Raw genomic sequence first — 20,665 nt, forward strand, 5'->3', positions numbered from 1 at the left:
TCGGTTCAGAGATACGCGATAAGAGAAAAAACCCTCCCCGCTTTCAGAGCTCTCCTCTTTCTTGATTTACCTATTACTTTCCTAAGAGTTGTCTTTGTCACTTTCTTTCTCACCAACATGGCTAGCAAAGAACAGATTCCCTCTCCTGCTCAAGGTGTTGGTCCCATCTACCGTCCTGATGGCGAGAAGCCCACTGCAACCGTCTCCAAAGAGGTTTCCTACGATAATGTCCACGTGCTCCCTCAAACACCTCAGTTGATTGCTCTTCTGACGTGAGAATATCTTCCAAAGAGCCCTTTTTTGTTGAAACCATGTCATATCTAACAAAATCAATAGTATGATCCGAGACGGGCGTACCGCTCGTGCGGACTTCATCTTCTACTCCAACCGCATCATTCGCCTGTTGGTGGAAGAAGGCTTGAACCACCTCCCCGTAGTCGAGCAATCAATCCAAACACCCGTTGGACGAGATTACTTAGGTGTCAAGTTCGAGGGAAAGATTTGCGGAGTGTCCATCATGAGAGCTGGAGAAGCCATGGAACAAGGACTGAGGGACTGCTGCCGGTCAGTTCGGATCGGCAAGATCCTGATCCAAAGAGATGAGGAGACCTGCATGCCCAAGCTTTTCTATGACAAGCTTCCTGCTGATATTGCTGACCGATGGGTTCTCCTCCTTGATCCCATGTTCGCCACTGGTAAGTTCAAGGCATAACCGCCTCTCTTTGCTTCTGACCGCCCTACTGACACTATACAAAGGTGGATCCGCGACCTTGGCGGTGGAAGTGCTGAAGGAGAGGGGAGTCCCCGAGCATCGCATTCTATTCTTGAATTTGATTGCTAGCCCCTCGGGCGTGGCCGAATTTGCGGAAAAATACCCCAAGCTGAGGGTCGTCACCGCGTTCATTGATCAAGGACTGGACGAGAAGAAGTATACACGCCGACCATACCCAATAATTTCATAGATCTAACGATACTAACGAAACTCACAGATACATCGTCCCCGGACTTGGAGATTTTGGCGACCGTTATTATACGCTATAGAGCCCATTCTCATCCCCACATGAAATCGTAAGTTTGAGTTCAAGTTGAGGCTTGATGCGTATGCTGCGACTGCCCGGCTCTTCAAACCTAAGTATATCATTATGGGTAGAGCATAAGTGTAGCACTAGGGACACCGTTGACGATGTTCACCTTCACACCAATTCCAACTACTTTCCAAGAAATCTTTTGTTTTCAGAATCCAAACGTAAATCCGTACAATATATTGTTGAATAGAAAAAGATGATGTTGATTGTGTTTCAGTTTCGAAAGTAGAGCGCGTCCGTGGACATGAGTGATCGAGATTGAAACGAATTGATGGATGCGCCGGGAATAACCTTCATCGAATCGGTACCAGAACCATGCGCCATTCGCCCCCCTTCCCTCCTTCCATTTTTTTTAATAGAATCTCGATATGATCAATAGTCGTCTTCGTCGGCCTCCGCTAGTGCCGGCGCACCCTGCTTGCTGCTTGCCAGCTGCGAGCTCGTAGCGCCATCGTATTGGTTGGCGCTTTCCTTGGCCACGGCATCGCACGCGTCGACCCAGTCGGAATAAACGTCTACTCCGGCAGAGAGATCTAGCAGATTGTGAGTAAGCCTGATAGGACCCCAAAATATCATCGGCGCATAGTGCTAGTCGCCCGGGGTCGAATTCCACCTACAGTTGATACCGGTCTGGAACTTCTGCCCACAGACTTTGCAAGACAGATCGCCGAGACCCAACTTCTTGTCTAGCTTGACAACGACCGAGTTCTCATGGTTGCAGAAGAGGCAAGCGAATGTGGTGGCCAGAGGTTCCCGCTGGTCTCTGTTAGCTGGGATGGGGAAAGTGGAACGGATACGGGTAGAGGTCGTGTCGCACCTTTCGCGGTCCTTGGGGTTTACTGGACGACTTGCGCTTTCCCTGTAGGAGAGATTGTTAGGTGGGGTTATTTTAGTGTAGGAGTGTAGGAATGCGAAATCCGACATACCATGCTCAGGATGACAGAGTGAGTGTTCGCGCGCGATGGAGAGTTGAGAGTTGTGAGGGGTTGGCGCCGGTGCGGAGTACGAGCTGTCGGAGACCCATTCTTCCGCGCCGTCCCCGTTTTGTCTCCAGCCAAGACTACAGGCACTAAGGTGGCTAGGAGGGTCCGAAGTGGTAATAGCAAATGGCAATGGGCTAAGAAACAACAACGAAGGATACGAAGAATATATGGGATTATTTCGTATAGAATGAAGTACACTTGAACAGTGTTAGAGAAGATACAATATGACTCCGTACATAAGCACATCTACATAAATCTACTAGTAAATACCTAGGTTTACATAAAACCTCCCTTTACTCACGAGAAGACACAAGATCACCACTCCAAAAAACACTAAAAAAAAAACTCCTGTCAACCTGAGGCAAGTGATATCAGTGATACCAGATACAGATACTTCACTCTGATTGGTCCTCCTCCCGAACGGTAAATTTGCGAGTGTGTGTCACGTGCCCGCTGACCTCAGCAGTAGGGCCTCGCTTAGCGAGTTTTGTGTGGGTTGGAAATTGGAAACCCTCCCTAGCCGTGCAGCGTGAATCTCGAAACCTTTGAGCGCCGTGGAGCGATACATTTGTCTGTCTTTCAACTAACACACAGATAGACCGATTCGCAATGGCTGTTGGAAAGTACGTCGCCCGATTCTCTCTCGCTCCCTACTGGCCCTATCTTCGTCTTCTCGTCTTCGCCGCCATCTCGAATTGATCGACTAACCCACTGGTCTTTAGGAACAAGCGCCTTAGCAAGGGTAAGAAGGGTATCAAGAAGCGCACTGTCGACCCCTTCACTCGCAAGGACGAGTACTCCGTCAAGGTGAGTTCCCTACATTCAATCGCCCGCGAAAGCGAACCTTCAGTGTCGACTCGAATTTGTCAATGCTAACAATTTCACCCAGGCCCCCTCCACCTTCCAGACCCGCGAGTAGGACACCCCTCCAATTTTTTTTTGCTCTCTCTCTCTCCCTTGACTATCGATCCGTCGACAACGAACAACAGATGCTAACGGAAAACCAAAGTGTTGGCAAGACCCTTGTCAACCGCACCAGCGGTCTGAAGAACGCCAACGACTCCCTCAAGGGCCGTATCTTCGAGGTCTCCCTCGCCGACCTCCAGAACGATGAGGACCACTCTTTCCGCAAGGTCAAGCTCCGCGTCGACGAGATCCAGGGCAAGAACTGCCTGACCAACTTCCACGGTCTGGACTTCACCACCGACAAGCTGCGCTCCCTCGTCCGCAAGTGGCAGTCTCTCATCGAGGCCAACGTCACCGTGAAGACCACTGACGACTACCTCCTCCGTCTGTTCGCCATTGCCTTCACCAAGCGTCGCCCCAACCAGATTAAGAAGACCACCTACGCTCGCTCTTCTCAAATCCGTGCCATCCGCAAGAAGATGACCGAGATCATCCAGCGCGAGGCTACCAGCTGCACCCTGTCTCAGCTCACCCACAAGCTCATCCCCGAGGTTATTGGCCGTGAGATCGAGAAGTCCACCCAGGGCATCTACCCCTGCAGAATGTGCGTTCTATCTCTTGTTCTGCGATGGCAGTTCTGTTCATCACCCCGTTCATCCGACTAATATTTTCTTCTCTCTAGGTCCACATTCGCAAGGTTAAGCTGCTCAAGCAGCCCAAGTTCGACCTGGGCGCCCTCCTGTCCCTCCACGGCGAGTCGGCCACTGATGACAAGGGCCAGAAGGTCGAGCGGGAGTTCAAGGAGACCGTTCTGGAGACCGTTTAAATGGCGAGACACGATTGGGGTGGTGTTTCTTTACGTGATGTCAGTTAGGTCAATCATGGCATTTATTGTCTTCTCAGGATACTAGGAAAACAAAAAAGTTCACGACATGTATGGCACATTCGCATCCTCGGGTTGAGCTGGGTAGTTTCCCTGCTCGGGTCTAGTTAAGGCGTTTTGAACGCTCTAGGATAACTCTACAACCGCCGTACTCGTAGATCATATGCGGTCATCTCAGTAGTATCACCAACCATGCCATGGAATCATATATTGGTAATCTGATCAACAATCCGCGATCATCCTTCGGTCCCGTTATGAAGTGGATTATCTAAGTATACATGGTCATAAAGTACTTACCTAGGTAGTAAATTAACTAGGTAGTTTGGCTAGTATATTCTGGACTTATGTAGCTGATATATGTGACAGGGCTGTATATATAATTTTTGCGTCTCCGGGTATATTTGTGTCCTCTTCCCAGGTTCTTACTACGAGGATTAGGACCACCTGAAAGTTCTTCAACGCTGATGACCAAATATATCACAATATAATATACATATTATTTTCATAAATGGAAAATAAAAGATAAAAATTATCTTATTACCACATACTCAGCCTCATATACATATTGTACCTACGTCAGCGCATAACACACAGAGCAGGAACTGCGCTAATCCCAAAAAGGCAATACTGGGCACGGGGGGGCTACTGGGACCGACTCCGCCAAAACGCGCTTTTCGCGTTCCTCAGGCTAAATCCAACCTTCTCCCTTTCACCTCCCCCATCTCTCATCTTCCACTCCTACCCCCTCCTCACCGAATCGTCTCTCGCATGCGACCCTATCCCTGATTAGCCTTTCACTTCACCCACCGCGCAAGTCTCGCAGCTTTCCGCAAGCTTTGCCTTGCACCAGATCGCCAGCATGGCCGACAAGGTTGCGATTGACAAGAAGACTTTCTTCAACCACTTGTCCAACTTCTATGCGTCATGGAAGGCCGACAAGCGGTCTGGAAACACCCTGTTCGGTGGAGCCGATTCAATCGTCATTCTTATGGGGAAGACCAATTCGAATGAGAGCTCATTTCAAAAGAACAACGCCATGCACGTATGTCATTCATTCATTCGCCAACTCCTCGCTGGTGACCTGGCACTCTTGGTGTTATCTCTGCTAACGTATAATCCTTTTCTATAAAGTTCTGGCTCCTCGGATACGAATTTCCTGCTACCCTCTTTGTCTTCACCACCGAGGCCGTATACGTTGTCACTACCGCAAAGAAAGGTACGCCTTGCCAATCTCGCTCTTCCCCCGGAATACTCATACTGATGCGGTGGAAACATAGCCGAGCTTTTGGAGCCGTTGAAGGGTGGCAAGATCCCAGTCGAGATTTTGGTGACCACTAAGGAACCCGAGACAAAGACAAAGGCATTCGAAAAGTGTCTCAGTGTCATCAAAGAAGCAGGAGTATGTCATTTGCTCAAGTTGGAAAATATTTATCTTCTTTGCTAATACTACATGACAGAAGAAAATAGGCACTCTTCCGAAAGATACGACCACCGGACCCTTCGCCGATGAATGGAGAAACGCTTTCAAGGATGTCCAGAAGGATTTGGAGGAAGTCGATATCACCCCCGCGCTTTCATCTGCCTTCGCCATCAAGGACCCCGAAGAGCTAGTTTCCATCCGCAATGCTTCCAGGGCCTGCAGTGGTCTCATGTCGGAGTACTTTGTCGATGAAATGTCTCGCCTCCTTGACGAGGAGAAGCAAATGACACACAAGGCTATTTCTGCCAAGGTGGATGGGAAAATCGACGATGCGAAATTCTTCAATAAGCTTGCGCGTCTGCCGGCCGAGTTCGATGCCGAACAAATCGACTGGGCTTATGGACCTGTGGTCCAAAGTGGCGGTAGCTACGACTTGAAGCTGACGGCGACATCCGATGGCAACAACCTCAAGCCTGGCATTATCCTTTCCAGCTTCGGAATTCGGTATAAAACCTATAACTCGCTCATTGGGCGTACTTATCTGGTGGACCCGAGCAAGTCTCAAGAAGCTAACTACTCATTGTTGCTCAATGTTCACGATGCTGTGATGAAGGAGATCCGTGACGGTGTTGTAGCCAAGGAGCTATACAACAAGGCGCTCAGCCTGGTCAAGTCGAAGAAGCCTGAGCTCGAGAACCACTTGACAAAGAATGTCGGTGCCGGAATCGGTATTGAGCTGCGCGACTCAAACATGATCCTCAACGCTAAGAACAACCGCCCCCTCAAGAACGGCATGACACTCTGCATCAGCGTCGGGTTCACAGATCTGAAGGATGAATCCAAGGGCAAGGGAACCTACTCTATGGTCATTACCGACACAGTCCGAGTAGGAGAGAGTAGCCCCCACATTTTCACCAAGGATGCCGGCGTCGACATGGACTCTGTCTCTTTCTACTTCGGAGATGAAGAGGAGCCGGAGCAGCCCAAGAAGGAGAAGGAGCCAAAGTCAAGCACCTTGAACAGCCGGAACGTCACCCGCACGAAGCTCCGTGCCGAACGTCCCACCCAGACCAACGAGGGTGCCGAAGCCCGCCGTCGTGAGCATCAAAAAGAGCTGGCTTCCAAGAAGACCAAGGAGGGTCTTGATAGATTCACGGGCACTACCGGTGATGACAATGGTGTGGCGCAGAAGAAGTTTAAGCGTTTCGAATCTTACAAGCGTGATAACCAGCTGCCTGCCAAGGTCAAGGATCTCACAATATATGTCGACCACAAAGCCTCGACTGTCATTGTGCCAATTATGGGAAGGCCAGTGCCATTCCATATCAACACCATCAAGAACGCCAGCAAGAGTGATGAGGGTGAATATGCCTACTTGCGTATCAATTTCCTCTCGCCAGGTCAAGGTGTTGGCAGAAAGGATGACCAACCTTTTGAAGACCCATCGGCCCATTTCGTCCGCAACCTAACATTGCGGTCTAAACACAATGATCGCATGGCACAAGTCGCACAGGACATCACTGAGCTTCGAAAGAATGCCCTGCGACGCGAGCAGGAAAAGAAAGAGATGGAGGATGTGGTTGAGCAAGATAAGCTCGTTGAAATCAGAAGTAAGTCCAGAATCACCCGTGATCGCAGTCGCACGCCACATAACAAATACTAATTCATCCTTCTAGACCGCCGTCCCGTCAAGCTGCCCGACGTCTTCCTTCGCCCCCCGCTGGACGGAAAGCGTGTCCCCGGCGAGGTCGAGATCCACCAGAACGGTCTCCGCTACCTCTCACCCTTCCGCAACGAGCACGTCGACGTGCTCTTCAGCAACATCAAGCATCTCTTCTTCCAACCGTGTGACCACGAACTGATCGTCGTAATCCACGTGCACCTCAAGACACCAATCATGATCGGAAAGCGAAAGACGCGCGACGTCCAGTTCTACCGCGAAGCCACCGAGATGCAGTTCGACGAGACGGGCAACCGCCGCCGCAAGAACCGCTACGGCGACGAGGAGGAATTCGAGGCCGAGCAGGAAGAAAGACGCCGAAGGGCGGCCCTGAACCGCGAGTTCAAGGCTTTCACCGAGAAGGTCTCGGATTCTGGCAAGGACGAGGGCGTCGATGTTGATATTCCTTTCCGCGAAATTGGTTTCACGGGTGTGCCTAATCGCTCCAATGTTCTTATCCAACCTACTACGGATACCCTTGTTCAACTTACAGAGCCGCCTTTCATGGTTATCACGCTCAACGAGATTGAAATTGCCCATCTGGAGCGCGTGCAGGTATGTTTTGTTCAGATCCGATCCGACCCCTCCCCACGTATTACTATTGCATTGCTAACAGGACCGTCTTACTTTTTTTTCTAGTTCGGTCTCAAGAATTTCGACATGGTTTTCGTCTTCAAGGATTTCCACCGCCCTCCTGTGCACATCAATACCATTCCCGTCGAGTCACTGGAAGGTGTCAAGGACTGGCTCGACTCCGTCGACATCGCATACACAGAGGGACCGCTGAACCTGAACTGGACGACCATCATGAAGACCGTCGTTAGCGACCCGTACGGTTTCTTCGCGGACGGAGGCTGGTCATTCTTGGCCGCTGAGTCCGACTCCGAGGGCTCAGGCGACGAAGAGGAATCCGCCTTTGAATTGTCCGAGGACGAGATGGGCGAGTCTAGTTCCGAGGAGGACAGCGAGGGCTACGATGATGATGCTAGTGCTGATGCCAGTGAAGATGAGGAGGACATGAGCGGCGAGGAGAGTGGTGAAGACTGGGATGAGCTGGAGAAGAAGGCTAAGCGGGCGGATAAGGAGACTGTTATGGAAGATGAGGGTGCTGGTAAGAAGCGCAAGCGGTAAATGCGAGATGGTGGTTAATTCGCATATCTCTCTCCTTTTTTGGCATGGCATGGCTTTTTTGCGCACAGGCTATGCAAGTACTGAAAGGAAGAGGGGCTTCGTTTTTTTTTTTTATCCTTGGTCTCAACCAAGTTATGTATTTTTTGGAGAAAACAGCAGTGTTTATGAATTTATCTGATTTAATTGGTCTATCCTATGTGTCTGGCCACACGGTAAGACGAAGAATTGTAGATGTGATATGATGGATAACTCCAACCTCAACTATTTCCCCTCCCTCATACTACTCCACATACTCCTCATCCTCCGAATCTGGCCCCGAGTAAACATCTCATAACAAACATCACTCGAATAATCCATAAAATCATGAACAAGGTCCTCACCCGGCTGATCAGGACAACTATCCCTCCTCGCCGGACATCCCCCCGTCGGCGAACTCTGCTGCGGCGTATCATCAATATAATCCCCCGGATTCGACGAATCGCACGACTCGCCCTGGAACGTATGCAACAATCCGTTCCAGTGCCCGATTTCGTGAATCGCCGTTCCGCCCCGGTTATACAGGTCTAGATCTCCGCCCGGCATTGTCATCGCGAGGACGTTGCATCCGTCTTTTACGTAGCTGCTGGCTGGGCTGTTGGCGTTTATGCTGGGGTCGGGGAGGGTGCAGAAGCCTAGGACGCTGGCGGAGAGGTCGGCGTTTGTGCGCTGGGTAGGTTGGTGGGTGCGGCCTGATTGGCCTGGTGCGGCTTCGAGGTTGGTTTGGAAGTAGACGTTTAGGGTTTTGTAGGTTCCTTTTCGTAGGGCGGTTTTCATGGCCAAGTCGTCGGTGTCGTGGGCCCAGGCGTCGTTTACGTGTCGGGTTACTCCTGCTAGGCGGTAGCTGATGCCGGCGTCTTGGTAGGAGGATTGGAGGATTGAGAACTGGGATCAGCATGTTAGTTTACTTTAGTTTGGTTTATATAGGATATCTATCCTGGGTCTCGATTCAGGCCCGTGATAACTTTGGGTCAGGGACTACTAACCTGGCTATTAATCATATCGTCCGAGACCTGGTTCGCTTCAGCCTTACTGCTGACGATATGGAACCATGTTTCTATCTCGATGGGTCCATTTCGAGCCTCGGGGTCCGCGGCTGGATCGGACTCGTTGGCCCGGACGTTGTGCACTGCGTCGAGGAAGGCCGGGGCTGGATGCTCGGTGCCGCAGATACCGCGCTTTTGCTGCGATGCTAGGGGTGTGCTGTGCGTTTGTAGGACTAGGAGGAACAGCGCGAGGAGGACCACGGGAGCAAATGAGTGTCGGACCATGGTGGTGTTGGAAGGCTCCTGACGTGATCGTGATGGTGCTGTCCGGGGTGGTTGTCGGTTGTCGTTATTCTCCCCCGCCGTGAAAGAAGTTATGCGCGAGCATCCCTACGCCTGAGATTCCTTCGCTATATGAGCGGGCTGGAGGCCGGGCTAGAATAGAAGGTAGGCTGCCATGAGCTTGGCCGGGGAATGCGGCGTCATCAGCGTGGAATGCATGTTTCGGCAAGGGGAGCGGGAAATATAAGGATTTATGGGGGGAGGGTGCTTATCATCGACGGGTTGGGGGATTCCTCGAGGGCTTTTATGAGGTCATTTCGAGTGGGAGGGGAGTGGAAGGAATGCTTGTTGTTGTGACAATGTTGGATTGGATAGATACAATAGATAGAAAAGGCAAACTCCTTGTTAAAAACACCTGATCCGGGGAATGGTCCACTTAATTTATTCACAGCGACCCAATTGCATTTGAAGTTGCAGGGGTAGAGGAGAGAAATAGAGAGAGGCAAGAAAGAAAATGAGAATACTTGTGTTTTTTTGAAGCTTTAATTTGTGGCGTAATATGTTGGCCCGGCTTTTTCTCTAGGGTCCTCCTCGATCATCTCGTCCGGTGGTCGTTGCTGTGGTGGGTTGATTGGTTGTGTCCCAGGTCAAGTAGGTGTGATCACCCAGTTTCCTATAGACATGATGATTAGCATAGGGTCGTGTCATTGGGGGGACCGTCCTCGGCATATTGAGAACCAATCGTATCATGGCATTGACATACCTAGGCCGAACCAGATAAGCAATCGTGAACAAAGCGCCCAGCAGCACACAAACACCTCCGACAACAACATAAGCAATTCCCATGAAAGGATTCTTGCCACCCATAACGGTGCGCGTGGAGATTAGGATCGCTTTTGTTCCGGAGTACTCGGTCACATTGAATTCTAGAATCGTTAGTACATCATTTCTCAAAGTAGAGCGAACTTTCAACAATTCACGCCGGGATAACATACGGTCCTTAATACTCAGCTGATACGTCCCCTTCTCCATAGCAGTATCGTCATTCCTGCGCGACAACTTGCTAAAAGACGGGAGTCCAGCCGTCCTCATCCACACCATGAAATCCTCATCCTCATGCAGAGCCGGAAGCCCGTCCTTCGCATAGTCGTAATCCGCCCAATTAGGCGGCGGAACAACGGCGTGCTGGTCGTACTTGCTCTGCTTGTACAGATCCTTGTCGCTGGACCAAGCAATGCCCTTCTTTGTCATGTTGTACGTCACGCCGCTGCTTGAACTGTCGCCGCTAACGAGCTTGGGCTCGGAAATGCTGTCGTTGAAGATTGAATTCGCGATCAGGCCGCACGGGTAGATGGCTTTCTGGGTCTTGTCGTCGATGGCGAGTGGGGAGCAGGTGCTGCTCTTGATCGTGCTGTTCGAGACGGCTGTGCCTTTGAGTTGGTCCAGGGAGAGCGATTGCACGTAGCGCCGGTGGTTTTGGTAGAAGTTTGTCAGGCGGTAGTACATGAAGACGGGCGGGCCCATTGATTCGGGGATTTCGAACATCAATTCGCAGGTTACGTTGTTGGTGCCGGTTCCGACGTTCTTTCGCCAGGAGGGTTGTGTGGCTGGTTTCGCTTTGAAGGTGTAGGATACTTGGCGCGGGATGCTTTGCCAGCTGCCCCCCTCGGGGGCTTGGGCGCCGCAGTCGGTGTAGTCGATTACGAGTTCTTGGACCTGGGCGCGGTGTCAGCGACGCGCGTGGCGGAGGCGAAGGGAAACTTGGGGAGGGGACGGTCGAATAGCTAGCATACCTGGGAACTGGCCCAGATCAGAACACCGCCGATGGGCGCGAAGAGAATTCCGACGATGAAGAATAGTGGCAAGACACTCTTGGGCGTGAGGATCGGTCTAGATCGCGGTCAGTACATCCAGGGGTTCTTGAAAGAGTGATATCCAGGATAAGCCGGAAGTGACGGGCTTACTGCCAGGCCTTCAATCGCTGCTGTCGGAAAGCAGTATCTAATCCGTCTGTCAGTCTAGTTCAACGACAGCGATGCGAGAATCATTTTCGTTCTATGAAAGCACTCGATGGTGCGGAGGGAGGCGGATAGGTGATGGATGGGGGGGTTTGTGGATGCGCTCACTGGCTGGTCTGCGGGACTTGGGCTTCTTGTCTGCTTCGGCAGCGCGGGTGCGCTCATTTTCATCGATCGACTCAGGCCGAGTCACATCTTGCTGCGACATGGCGACGGTGTTGTGGGAGGGCGATGGGGAGAGGAAGGTGTAAGTAATGAAAGGGTAGGAAATTAGGAAAGGCGGACGAGAGGTGTGGGCCAATCAAAACATTGGATTGTCCCCATAGCCACAGACTAGGATGACGTAGGCTTATTTATAGAACATAGCCTCACTGGGATAGTGTAGAATATCACTAGAATACCTAGGTAGAATAAATATATTCTAGTATTACTACTTTGTTACTATTGTCATGCTTAATGTATGTATAATGTCATTGCAAAACAAACGGATCGTATCTGGTCAGGGTATCATGTCATCCCGAGTACTGCAGCCAAAGAAAACACCCTTCAAAAGGGTGTGCAAGAAAAGTCACATAAACACCGCATGTTGTCCCAAGCCAGCCATTCTAGATGGGGGATACAAAAAATAAAACAACACAGGTGCGTGGGCACAACGAATCCAAAACCAACGCCGTAGCCAATATCCAATATCCAATCCAAGAAAAAACCATGCAGCAAGTCAGAACCAAGAGTAACGCAACGCATGCAAGCATAGGGCGAGCGGGGAATGAGCAAAAAGGAACGTGTCGTAATGCATCATGGCATAGACCAATCGTGAGGAAATGGTAGCCGAAAAAAAAATAAGAATAAAAAGGACCCCCGGGTAAGGGAGGGAGAAAATGATTAAAGAACAGGATCGAGAGAGGATCGAGAGCGAAGACCCAAAGTTCTGATCGGTGGGTCGGAAGTAAACTCGTCTTCTCAGAGTTGAAAATGGGAAGATGGTAGGGAGAAGAGTAGATCAGGCTGGAGTCAATGACAATTAATAATCGTTCGGTCCGAGTGGCAAGGACGGTCAGTTTACTGGATTTGGAAACATCCATAATTTGTCTGGTCTAGTCCGGTCTGGATTCTTTGGTCGGCGAGATGCCGAATCTGGCGGTGAATCGGGAGACGGAGAAGGGGAGGGGAGTGGGGAGGTGGAGGTGGAGGTGAGAAGTGGAAAGTGTCGCGATACATCAAGCGACGGGGAGGTGAGAAGGGGAGAAGAGGGGGTGGCAAGATGGCAACTCTAGGCCAGGCTTTTGCCAAAAATCCCTCGGCGATATGAGATGCTCCTATCTCAAATATTCACGGAAAAGATCCGGTCGGAACCAACCAACGCGATCATAAGCGGTCCATAACTTGCTGGCTTTATTGACGTCAATTTTGCAGGCTTGCTGGGCATCTGTTTTGCGAAACTCCTTGCCTACACTCAAGGCGCGGACACGAGCCTCGAAGATGCGACGCTTGCTACACAGGTATGTGGCACAAGACAATCTCAGGGTGGAGGCTAGATTGAGCTCGGCAGGACTGAGCAGCTGTCGGTCCGGGTCATTGCTCAAATCCAGCATTTGCCCCTTCCAGTCGGCCTTGAGCGCTTTCGTATTGCCCGCCAGGATCTCCATGGGAGGCGAGAAGTCCTGCAGGGCATTGAAATCTGTGTCATCCCGGTTGGTACCGATGGATGCACGTGGCTTGGCATTGGCTGGCAGAGGGGAAGATTGGAAGTCAAATGAATCCAGGGCTTGCTGCTTGGGGGTAGATTTGGGAGTACGGCGCACTCGGGTTCGTGGCGCACGCTGAGCTGGGGTGAGGCCCCCAGCTTGATGATGATGATGATGCCTATCCGATCTCTGATTCTTCGCGGGAGCGGGAGCAATCTTCTTCAATCGGGCATCCAAGTCGGCTGGGCGAGTGCGATTCATCAAGACCAACTGGCGTTCCAGAGTCTCTCGTTCCTCGCGAGCCCAGGCGGCTGGGTTACGATTGTAGTGAGTTGAGACGACTGGCACACATGATAGAGCCAAGAGATATTCATCTCGGGTTGGCTTATTCCTCTTGTTCTCAAACCTGGCCATATGGGAGATGATATGTTGATCCACCAAGGCAGCCGCGGCCGGGGGTGCAATGGGACCGAAGAGGGGCTGTTCCTGTTCTTCCACGCCAGTGATCGAGTCCTGGCGAGGAAAGAGAAGAGGGTCACGAGTTGAAGCGACATCACGATCAATTTGATCGGCGGTATGCGACCGAGCACGTTTCTTAGTGGCTGTATAGGGAGTCACGGGTGGCGAAGGGAGATCCATCTCGGACTGTGTGCGCTTGCGATCAGCTGAGATGGGAGGTAATTTAATATCGAGCGATGGGGAAGAGTGAAAAGTCTCCATTGGCTTTGACTCGGGGGGAGACATAAGGCTGGAAAGTGGTAGATGATGCATTGTTGGGTGTTTGCCTGGATATTGCGACCCAAAGGTCATTTCCAGGTGGTGGGGGTGAAGATTGGGTAGAATTGGGATATGGGACGTGGGAAAAGTGCAATATTTGCAATAATTGCAGGGATTGCAGGAATTGGAAGATGATGAAAGGTAGAGGGAGGAGAGAGGGAGAGGGGAGAAGGGGAAAAGGGAAAATGGAATGGGTTTAAAGGCTGAAAGGAAGTCAATGGAATAGGCAGAGAACGGTAGAGGGAGGATTTGTCAGGCAGTGGCGACGGGGTTAGTGAGTCAAAGCCGAGAGTGAAAAGGGAAAGGGAAGAGAGGAAAGGGAGGGGGAACCAAAATGGGCTGACTGGCGCCTATTTAACGATGAGTCAATCAGGCAGAGTCATAGAAATGGTAATGGTAAGGGTAAGGGTACTCGTGTATTCAAGTATTCAAGTAATTCCGTGTAGAGTCAGTACAACCACATGACAAGATTCATGCGGGCACGCCTTTCATTGGTCGATTAGTGAATGCCCGGGTGTTCCACTAGTCCTCTTTCGGTCTATCCAGGCGATCCCAAGAGGCGGAGTCCCACCAATAATGGTCAAGTATTCCAGGGAGGGTAGCGTGATCGTGGTCTGAGATCATAGATCATGAGAGCATCAATTGGAATGTGATATTTATATACGGAGTAAAGGTGGAAATAGAAAGAATATACCAATGATTGGTATGGCAATATCAGTCTACCATAGTACTATATCATAGTGATAACAGGAAGTATACCATCTGGTCAATGGTGATATCCTACTACTACAGTATGTATTCACTCTCAGCTATCCCCACCCCTTATCAACGCCAAGCTGATGTGATGTGCACGGCTCCCGAGGCTAACTGCGCCTTTTGGGGCCCAATCTCACTCGTCTCACTTGAGATCACCCTATCGTATCCGTTACACCTTTCAGATGACCCCTGGCTTGATCATCCTGACAAAGGCCAATTCCTTTCGTGCTCCTGCACACTTTCTCCGACCGTATCAGTTCATGTGAAACAACGAACCTCCGTAGGACTCTGCTCCGGACCCACTAGGCATCACCTTACCTGCAATACGCGGCGCGTACTGCGCATTGTCCAAGATGATTTGATCAGTGGACCCAATGACATCAGCCCGCTCAACATGCCCAGGCACTCCACATTTATACGCCATCATTATTCAAGATTGTCGCACTCAGCTACTCCCTGAGACTATTAAACCAACACAATTAGCCAGGCTATTACGCAGTACTTCGTACATATATGATCTTATGTCGTCCCATTCATCGATTAATAATTGTTTTTTTCTTTTATTTAACCCCCCCCCCTCCCGCCCTAGAAAGTAGTGCCCTCTCGGGAACATCCCCAATTCCACAATATACGACTATACCCCATCTAAGCGTTACAGTAGACAAAAATTCCTCCTCAATGGCTTGTAATTAATCTCCACTCACACAAAATCAGCACAGGTAAAAGTGAAACTTGGTTGCCAACAGAATTGAAAAAATAACTTGGAATTCATCTGGATACACTGCCGCATGCCAGATCCGTAGCTAGCCGCGGCTAGCCCTCTTCCGGTGGACTGTCAGCGCGGCGTCTCGATCAATTGGTTTATGGCCTAGCCAACAAAGACACATGGGCACATGGGTACATAGGCACATAGGCACAATTGAGGGGCAAATATCCAGGGCACCCATTACTCCAGGTATTAAGGTTGCCGGTTGCCGATTGGCTTCCCTTCCCCGATACAGTGCGTGTAGTAGTGGAAGCAGTGTATTGCTATGTGTGTTGTAAGAGAGAAGTGGAAGGAGGTGTTGTAGGCAGCTCTCTGGAGGCATGCTGACTAACGGATACAATCACAGTGGAAAGTGTAGATAGAAGACTAGCTGAGAGCTCATGAATTGACTAAAGCGGCGTGGACTAATCTGTATCGTATCACCTGAGGGCATACCCTCACCGGCAGATAGCTTCGCGCTCACATCCTCTTATTAGATCACCACTCCCATCCCCATCATATGGCAGACACATATAGGAATAGTGTTCAAGGGTAAGTGGCCGAGCCTCTTGCCCATGGGCTTTGTTAACGCAATACAGGGGCAAATGTACATTGAAAGATGCTGGCATAATTCTGCTGATTCACTCCACTTTCAATGTTTAATTAGCGAGTAAGTAGACCGTGACGTTTGTACGCACGCAGCATAGAATGGCCTGGTTTTTCGAAAAACAAAAGCTATGCTATATGTTTCAAGTTCTAGGGTTATTACTATCCATGCTATTCTGTGCACTAGCGCCTTCACATGACTTGTCAAACTTGACCCTCTCCTGAGGCTAAATTTCCCGTTCTCATCTCTTTATTTTGACTACGACCAGCTGTGCCATCTTCAAAATAACTCGTTAGAATTAATTTATCTCGCTCACTCTCCAGATACGCGAAAGCTGATGACTTCCCATTTACCCCGTCAACATTCCGAGTTCAATAACCACGCACAATGTCTGGATTGGAAGTTCTAGGCACGGTTTCCGCCGTTATTGCAATTGTGGAAGCTTCCTTCAAAGTTTACTCAGAGCTCCCTGCCATGGGCTATTTACAGCGATAAGGGATGCGGCCCAAGAAATTAAGATTCTCGACAATGATATCACGATCTTCCAGTCGCCTAGGATGAGTCTTTAAACAGCTTTGGAATCAGGAGATGTCAAATTTCCTGTGAAGCTTCCTTGTGACCTCTTTGCTAAATTACTGTATCTCTTTTACCAGCCGGATATATTCGAGCCTGGCGTCTGTTACAGTTTAGATCATCCGTCATGCAGAAAATTACTGCGTGGCAATAGTCAAACCCACGAATGGGGTGGGAAATGAATGGCTACTACGACTCGACAAAGGCAAACTCCGTACAAGTGCAGATATGGATTATAACACAAAGAAAGCGAATAGCTAGATCCTGATTTTTCTTCTCGTGCTCTACTTCTTATTCCAATTATCGATGACTAGGATTGAAAAGCTTGGTCAAACGCATTCCCTGTCAACGTTTTCATATTTTGGGCGGGAAATATGATAATGGGGGATTCGATTTTCCTTAATATATGAACTCTGGTTGAACAATTGCACCTCGTCATAGTACTGTACCTAGAGTGTGTTAGACTGAGCGCAAATATGAAAATGTCCTGTGGTCCTACATCCCTTGGCTCGCGGACTGTAACACAAACTAGGGATCCGAGAACGAACACCAAGTAGGTGTTAAATTACAAGATAAAAACAGCGTCAGCTAATTTTCGCGGTGGATCTCGCTGAAAATTATCATAGCCGTGAATCATAGGTAAGAGCACCGCGGTCTAGGCTGGATCTATGACCGATTCTGTTTTGACTCCAATGGTGTTTCTAGCATGAATGAGCCTGGGAAATTGCAAATCTGCTACTAGTAAGCCAATTCTTGAGTATGAAACGTTAGTCACTCTTAGAGCAGATACTTCGACTGCTTTCTTACCGATTTTCTCTGTCTCCATTATAGATATGTCGACGTGTTGGACGTTCAGAAATGTATGATGGATCTGTGGGGATTGCAACGTCGGAAAAAATCAAGAACGACGTTCACGGTAGATATTATAGATGAATACCTAGTCCATACTATCATAGTTAATTCCACATGCTCTACCAAACCCGGCAGACTGATCTCTTGCTAGCAAGTGTGAGATCATCGATCTGAAAACCAGCCTCCCACACGCATCAAAGTGGCATACAATATTCGATCCTGAGGATATAAAGCTACGGAGTAATCCGCCATCAGTCTAACCTCAACCAGTCTCATATCAAATTACAATCCTTTCTTCTACGGCTGTCACTCAATCCGTCAAATCCTACACTATGAGGGTCAGAACTGCCGTTACAGCCTTTCTCTTCCAGGCAGCATTGATTGGAGCCCAAGGGATAAAGGTGGAAGATATCGAGTCTACCTACACCCTAGACGGCAACGTCATTTATATTGATGCCGCGGATGATGGCACAGGCGGCTTCCAAGAAGATCGCAGGCTGCGCTGCCGCGACAACACCGTGCCTCGCTTGACGTCGGATAAAAAACACGTTGCGTGTTGCTTGAATGGACAAAACCTTGTTGGGAACAAAAAAATCGGATTCGAATGTTGCGCGGAGGGCCATGACCGTGTTGGTACCGCGGCAACGGGCTATCGCTGCTGCCCCACAGGGCAGACATTTGATGGCCAGGTATGCAAGGAGAAGGAGAAGGTGGAGAAGTCCTGTGAAAATGGTAAAATATTAGTCAATGGTGAATGTGCCTGCCCTCCTGGCACAAAGGAGATGGAAGACGGAACATGTGAGAAGGAGGAGTGTTCATCTGGTTTAGAGACCGGTAAGGCTCACCCTTTCATGTTCCAAGATCATCCTTCTTAACGCTCTTTAGGAAAATGCTATGAGTTCACCGCCGAGAATGGGGAGCGCCTAAACTTTGCTGGTGCCTGGGGTTATGCAATTGGCCCAGAGAGCAAGAGCCGGCGATCTGGCAAATTCAGGTTCTGCAAAGATAAAGAATGCGCTGCAGGGCTACCCATCAACCCTAGCGACCTGTTCTATATGCAAGATGTTCATGGCAATCCCCGGACAGGGAGTAACCCCAACAGCTGGCTCAACAAAGCAATCAATGGAAAGCATATCGGCAAAACACGCGACTTCAGCAAGGCCGGGGAGTTTTCTATCTCGAAATGGCCATGCGGCAAGTACTGCCTGTCTGGTTTCGAAGCTGGTCTCGGCATTGCTTGTCCAGCGGCGGATCCCTCTATTAGCTTCTACGAGAACGACAAACAAGCGTGTATGCGATTCGAAATCACCGAAGTCCCCTGTGATATCAGAGAGGACCACAACAATTGCATCTGGAAGAACAATGCAGATCAATGCTGTGGTGGGAAGGTGGACTGCAGCGCCACCGAGCTCTGAATGGGCTGTTTTATACGGGAGTGCAGTATGGTCTGACGTGACCTACAATATTCACTGCCAGTGGGAGTTTGCGTAGGGTGTTGGATGATTTGAACGGTCTATATATCATGGATATGTACGCCCTTGAGATGGGGACGATGAAGATTCTTTAGCTATCGAGGATTTATAAAAGTTTTCTATATTTGGATCAGTTGTGTCTTGTAGTTATGAGGGTAATGACCCAATATCACATAGAAAGAAGTTAACTATTAGTTAAATGACGCGATTCATTTGAAATGTCGGGACGGGCCGAGACGCGAACCTACGGCTCCGTAGGTGCGACTGCTCAATGATCCAATAATGTTGGGACATTTCATACCGACCGCCCAAGGGGCCGCAGTGCCGATGATCACCCCCTTGTCATCAGGTGCTAGAGTCCCTTCCTTCATCGCCATCTTCATCGACGTCTTCACCCTTAGAAAACCCCCCCTTAACCCCATCAAATGGTAGTCCGTCAACTGCCAACTCCACATGGGAATTTTTGATATGGGTTTCTCTTCCCATCCCTTCCTTCACCCTTGATCGCATTCCTTCCCACTGAAATATTAAGAGAGCATATGGCGAAGCTAGGTTTGCCCCCCCTTGTTTTAACGATTTCTCCTTACGCGCTCCAGTGGATGTCTCCCGAATCTTGAGTCTGGATCTGGTGTTTCGAGAGTGAACCCTCGCTCAAGAATGACATTCCGAATCTCTTCACAGGAAGATTCAAGAGCGCGCCTGAAGATCGGTTTCTCGTTGTTCCAATTTCTGGAGTATAATTTTGCACCATGTTGAACGAGTAAACGTAATTCTGCTGACTTTTGGAGCTTGATAGCCTCAGTCACAACTTGTCCTGCAAACTCTGCTCCAGATTGGAGGAGTTGTAAGAGAAGGTGATAACTCTCGTCTCGTTGCATTGCGCGATCAATCGGAAATAACTGTGGTTGCATATAACCACTTCTTCTTTTTCTTGTTGTTGGTGGAGACCTTGTGCCGATATTAGGGTTGGCGCCCAATTCAAGCAGTAGCTTGACCACATCTAGAGGATAAGGGGCAAAAACAACTGCACCGTAGAGAGGTGTACAGCCGTCCACATCAAATTGAAAATTGACATCAGCCCCTATTGAGACCAGACATTTGACCCGAAGCTCGTCGCCTCTTTCTGCGGCGTATAGTAACATCCATTGAATATCAGCTTGGATAGTCAATTTCGGATAGAAGTGCGGGAATTCTTTCAATTCCTTGAGAAGATAATCTTCGATACCATGATGTCCCTGGAAAGCCGCATTTGCGATAGGGCGACGACGGAATCTATCACACGATAGTTGACATGCGCCAAGTGAGATAAGTAATTTAACGAGGGCCAAATGTCCATGCAGAGCTGCTAGTGCAAGAGGGCTACATCCATCGGGGTCTTTAAAATTGATATCAACGCCTCCATAAAGAAGCAGACTGTACAATTTCAATATGTCCATTACTCGCTGCAAAGGATATTGGATGCTCTCGTTGGCCGTCCGCTCGCCGTCTCTGATATGGTGCTTTTCGGCCCCATGCCCTCGAGAGAGTCCAGTAATCAGACTTGAACCGAACATCTGCCCCAGCATCGAGAAAGCGCTGAAGTGTTCTTGGGGAGCCGTGCTCTGCGGCCCAGAGAAGTGCGGAAGGGCCATATTGAACATTGCGATGATAGAGGTAATCGTTGAGCTGATGGTATATTGAGGTATGGGTTCGGAGAAGTGCATTTAGACCCTTGTAGTCAAGCTGGTGCGCAATGATCATTAACAGCT

At 49.6% G+C, this 20,665-nt stretch overlaps 9 protein-coding genes across 9 annotated transcripts; 4 read left to right on the forward strand and 5 right to left on the reverse strand.

Annotated features, from left to right (window-relative positions):
* Positions 1–117: 117 nt before the first annotated feature.
* On the forward strand, positions 118–1,041 carry N7533_008635 (uracil phosphoribosyltransferase; the record flags this gene model as incomplete). Its single annotated transcript, XM_057105285.1, has 4 exons — positions 118–272; positions 337–695; positions 757–928; positions 990–1,041. The coding sequence occupies 4 exons, from the start codon at positions 118–120 to the stop codon at positions 1,039–1,041; spliced, it is 738 nt and encodes a 245-aa protein (XP_056956734.1).
* A 416-nt stretch (positions 1,042–1,457) lies between these two features.
* N7533_008636 (transcription elongation factor 1 family protein) lies at positions 1,458–2,009 on the reverse strand (the record flags this gene model as incomplete). Its single annotated transcript, XM_057105286.1, has 3 exons — positions 1,458–1,618; positions 1,703–1,848; positions 1,903–2,009. 3 exons carry the CDS (start codon positions 2,007–2,009, stop codon positions 1,458–1,460), a joined length of 414 nt encoding a protein of 137 aa, XP_056956735.1.
* Positions 2,010–2,677: 668 nt separating this feature from the next.
* rps1 (40S ribosomal protein eS1) lies at positions 2,678–3,800 on the forward strand (the record flags this gene model as incomplete). The annotated part of the gene is made up of 5 exons (XM_057105287.1): positions 2,678–2,691; positions 2,791–2,875; positions 2,958–2,983; positions 3,078–3,582; positions 3,657–3,800. 5 exons carry the CDS (start codon positions 2,678–2,680, stop codon positions 3,798–3,800), a joined length of 774 nt encoding a protein of 257 aa, XP_056956736.1.
* Positions 3,801–4,716: 916 nt separating this feature from the next.
* Positions 4,717–8,128, forward strand: spt16 (chromatin-remodeling protein SPT16; the record flags this gene model as incomplete). Its single annotated transcript, XM_057105288.1, has 6 exons — positions 4,717–4,899; positions 4,989–5,073; positions 5,135–5,256; positions 5,315–6,887; positions 6,954–7,552; positions 7,637–8,128. 6 exons carry the CDS (start codon positions 4,717–4,719, stop codon positions 8,126–8,128), a joined length of 3,054 nt encoding a protein of 1,017 aa, XP_056956737.1.
* A 261-nt stretch (positions 8,129–8,389) lies between these two features.
* N7533_008639 (zinc metalloprotease) lies at positions 8,390–9,435 on the reverse strand (the record flags this gene model as incomplete). Its single annotated transcript, XM_057105289.1, has 2 exons — positions 8,390–9,049; positions 9,151–9,435. 2 exons carry the CDS (start codon positions 9,433–9,435, stop codon positions 8,390–8,392), a joined length of 945 nt encoding a protein of 314 aa, XP_056956738.1.
* Positions 9,436–10,011: 576 nt separating this feature from the next.
* N7533_008640 (CDC50/LEM3 family protein) lies at positions 10,012–11,658 on the reverse strand (the record flags this gene model as incomplete). The annotated part of the gene is made up of 6 exons (XM_057105290.1): positions 10,012–10,105; positions 10,196–10,358; positions 10,428–11,148; positions 11,226–11,322; positions 11,397–11,433; positions 11,559–11,658. 6 exons carry the CDS (start codon positions 11,656–11,658, stop codon positions 10,012–10,014), a joined length of 1,212 nt encoding a protein of 403 aa, XP_056956739.1.
* Positions 11,659–12,766: 1,108 nt separating this feature from the next.
* Positions 12,767–13,906, reverse strand: N7533_008641 (SWIRM domain-containing protein; the record flags this gene model as incomplete). Its single annotated transcript, XM_057105291.1, has 1 exon — positions 12,767–13,906. The coding sequence occupies one exon, from the start codon at positions 13,904–13,906 to the stop codon at positions 12,767–12,769; it is 1,140 nt and encodes a 379-aa protein (XP_056956740.1).
* A 3,871-nt stretch (positions 13,907–17,777) lies between these two features.
* On the forward strand, positions 17,778–18,860 carry N7533_008642 (cysteine-rich secreted protein; the record flags this gene model as incomplete). The annotated part of the gene is made up of 2 exons (XM_057105292.1): positions 17,778–18,279; positions 18,331–18,860. 2 exons carry the CDS (start codon positions 17,778–17,780, stop codon positions 18,858–18,860), a joined length of 1,032 nt encoding a protein of 343 aa, XP_056956741.1.
* Positions 18,861–19,486: 626 nt separating this feature from the next.
* N7533_008643 (ankyrin repeat domain-containing protein) lies at positions 19,487–20,548 on the reverse strand (the record flags this gene model as incomplete). The annotated part of the gene is made up of 1 exon (XM_057105293.1): positions 19,487–20,548. One exon carries the CDS (start codon positions 20,546–20,548, stop codon positions 19,487–19,489), a length of 1,062 nt encoding a protein of 353 aa, XP_056956742.1.
* Positions 20,549–20,665: the final 117 nt, after the last annotated feature.

Source organism: Penicillium manginii (assembly GCF_028828005.1).
Source record: "Penicillium manginii strain IBT 31320 chromosome Unknown utg000006l:1.0-4164085.0:1.0-4166146.0, whole genome shotgun sequence".
NCBI classification, from domain to species: Eukaryota; Fungi; Ascomycota; class Eurotiomycetes; order Eurotiales; family Aspergillaceae; genus Penicillium; species Penicillium manginii.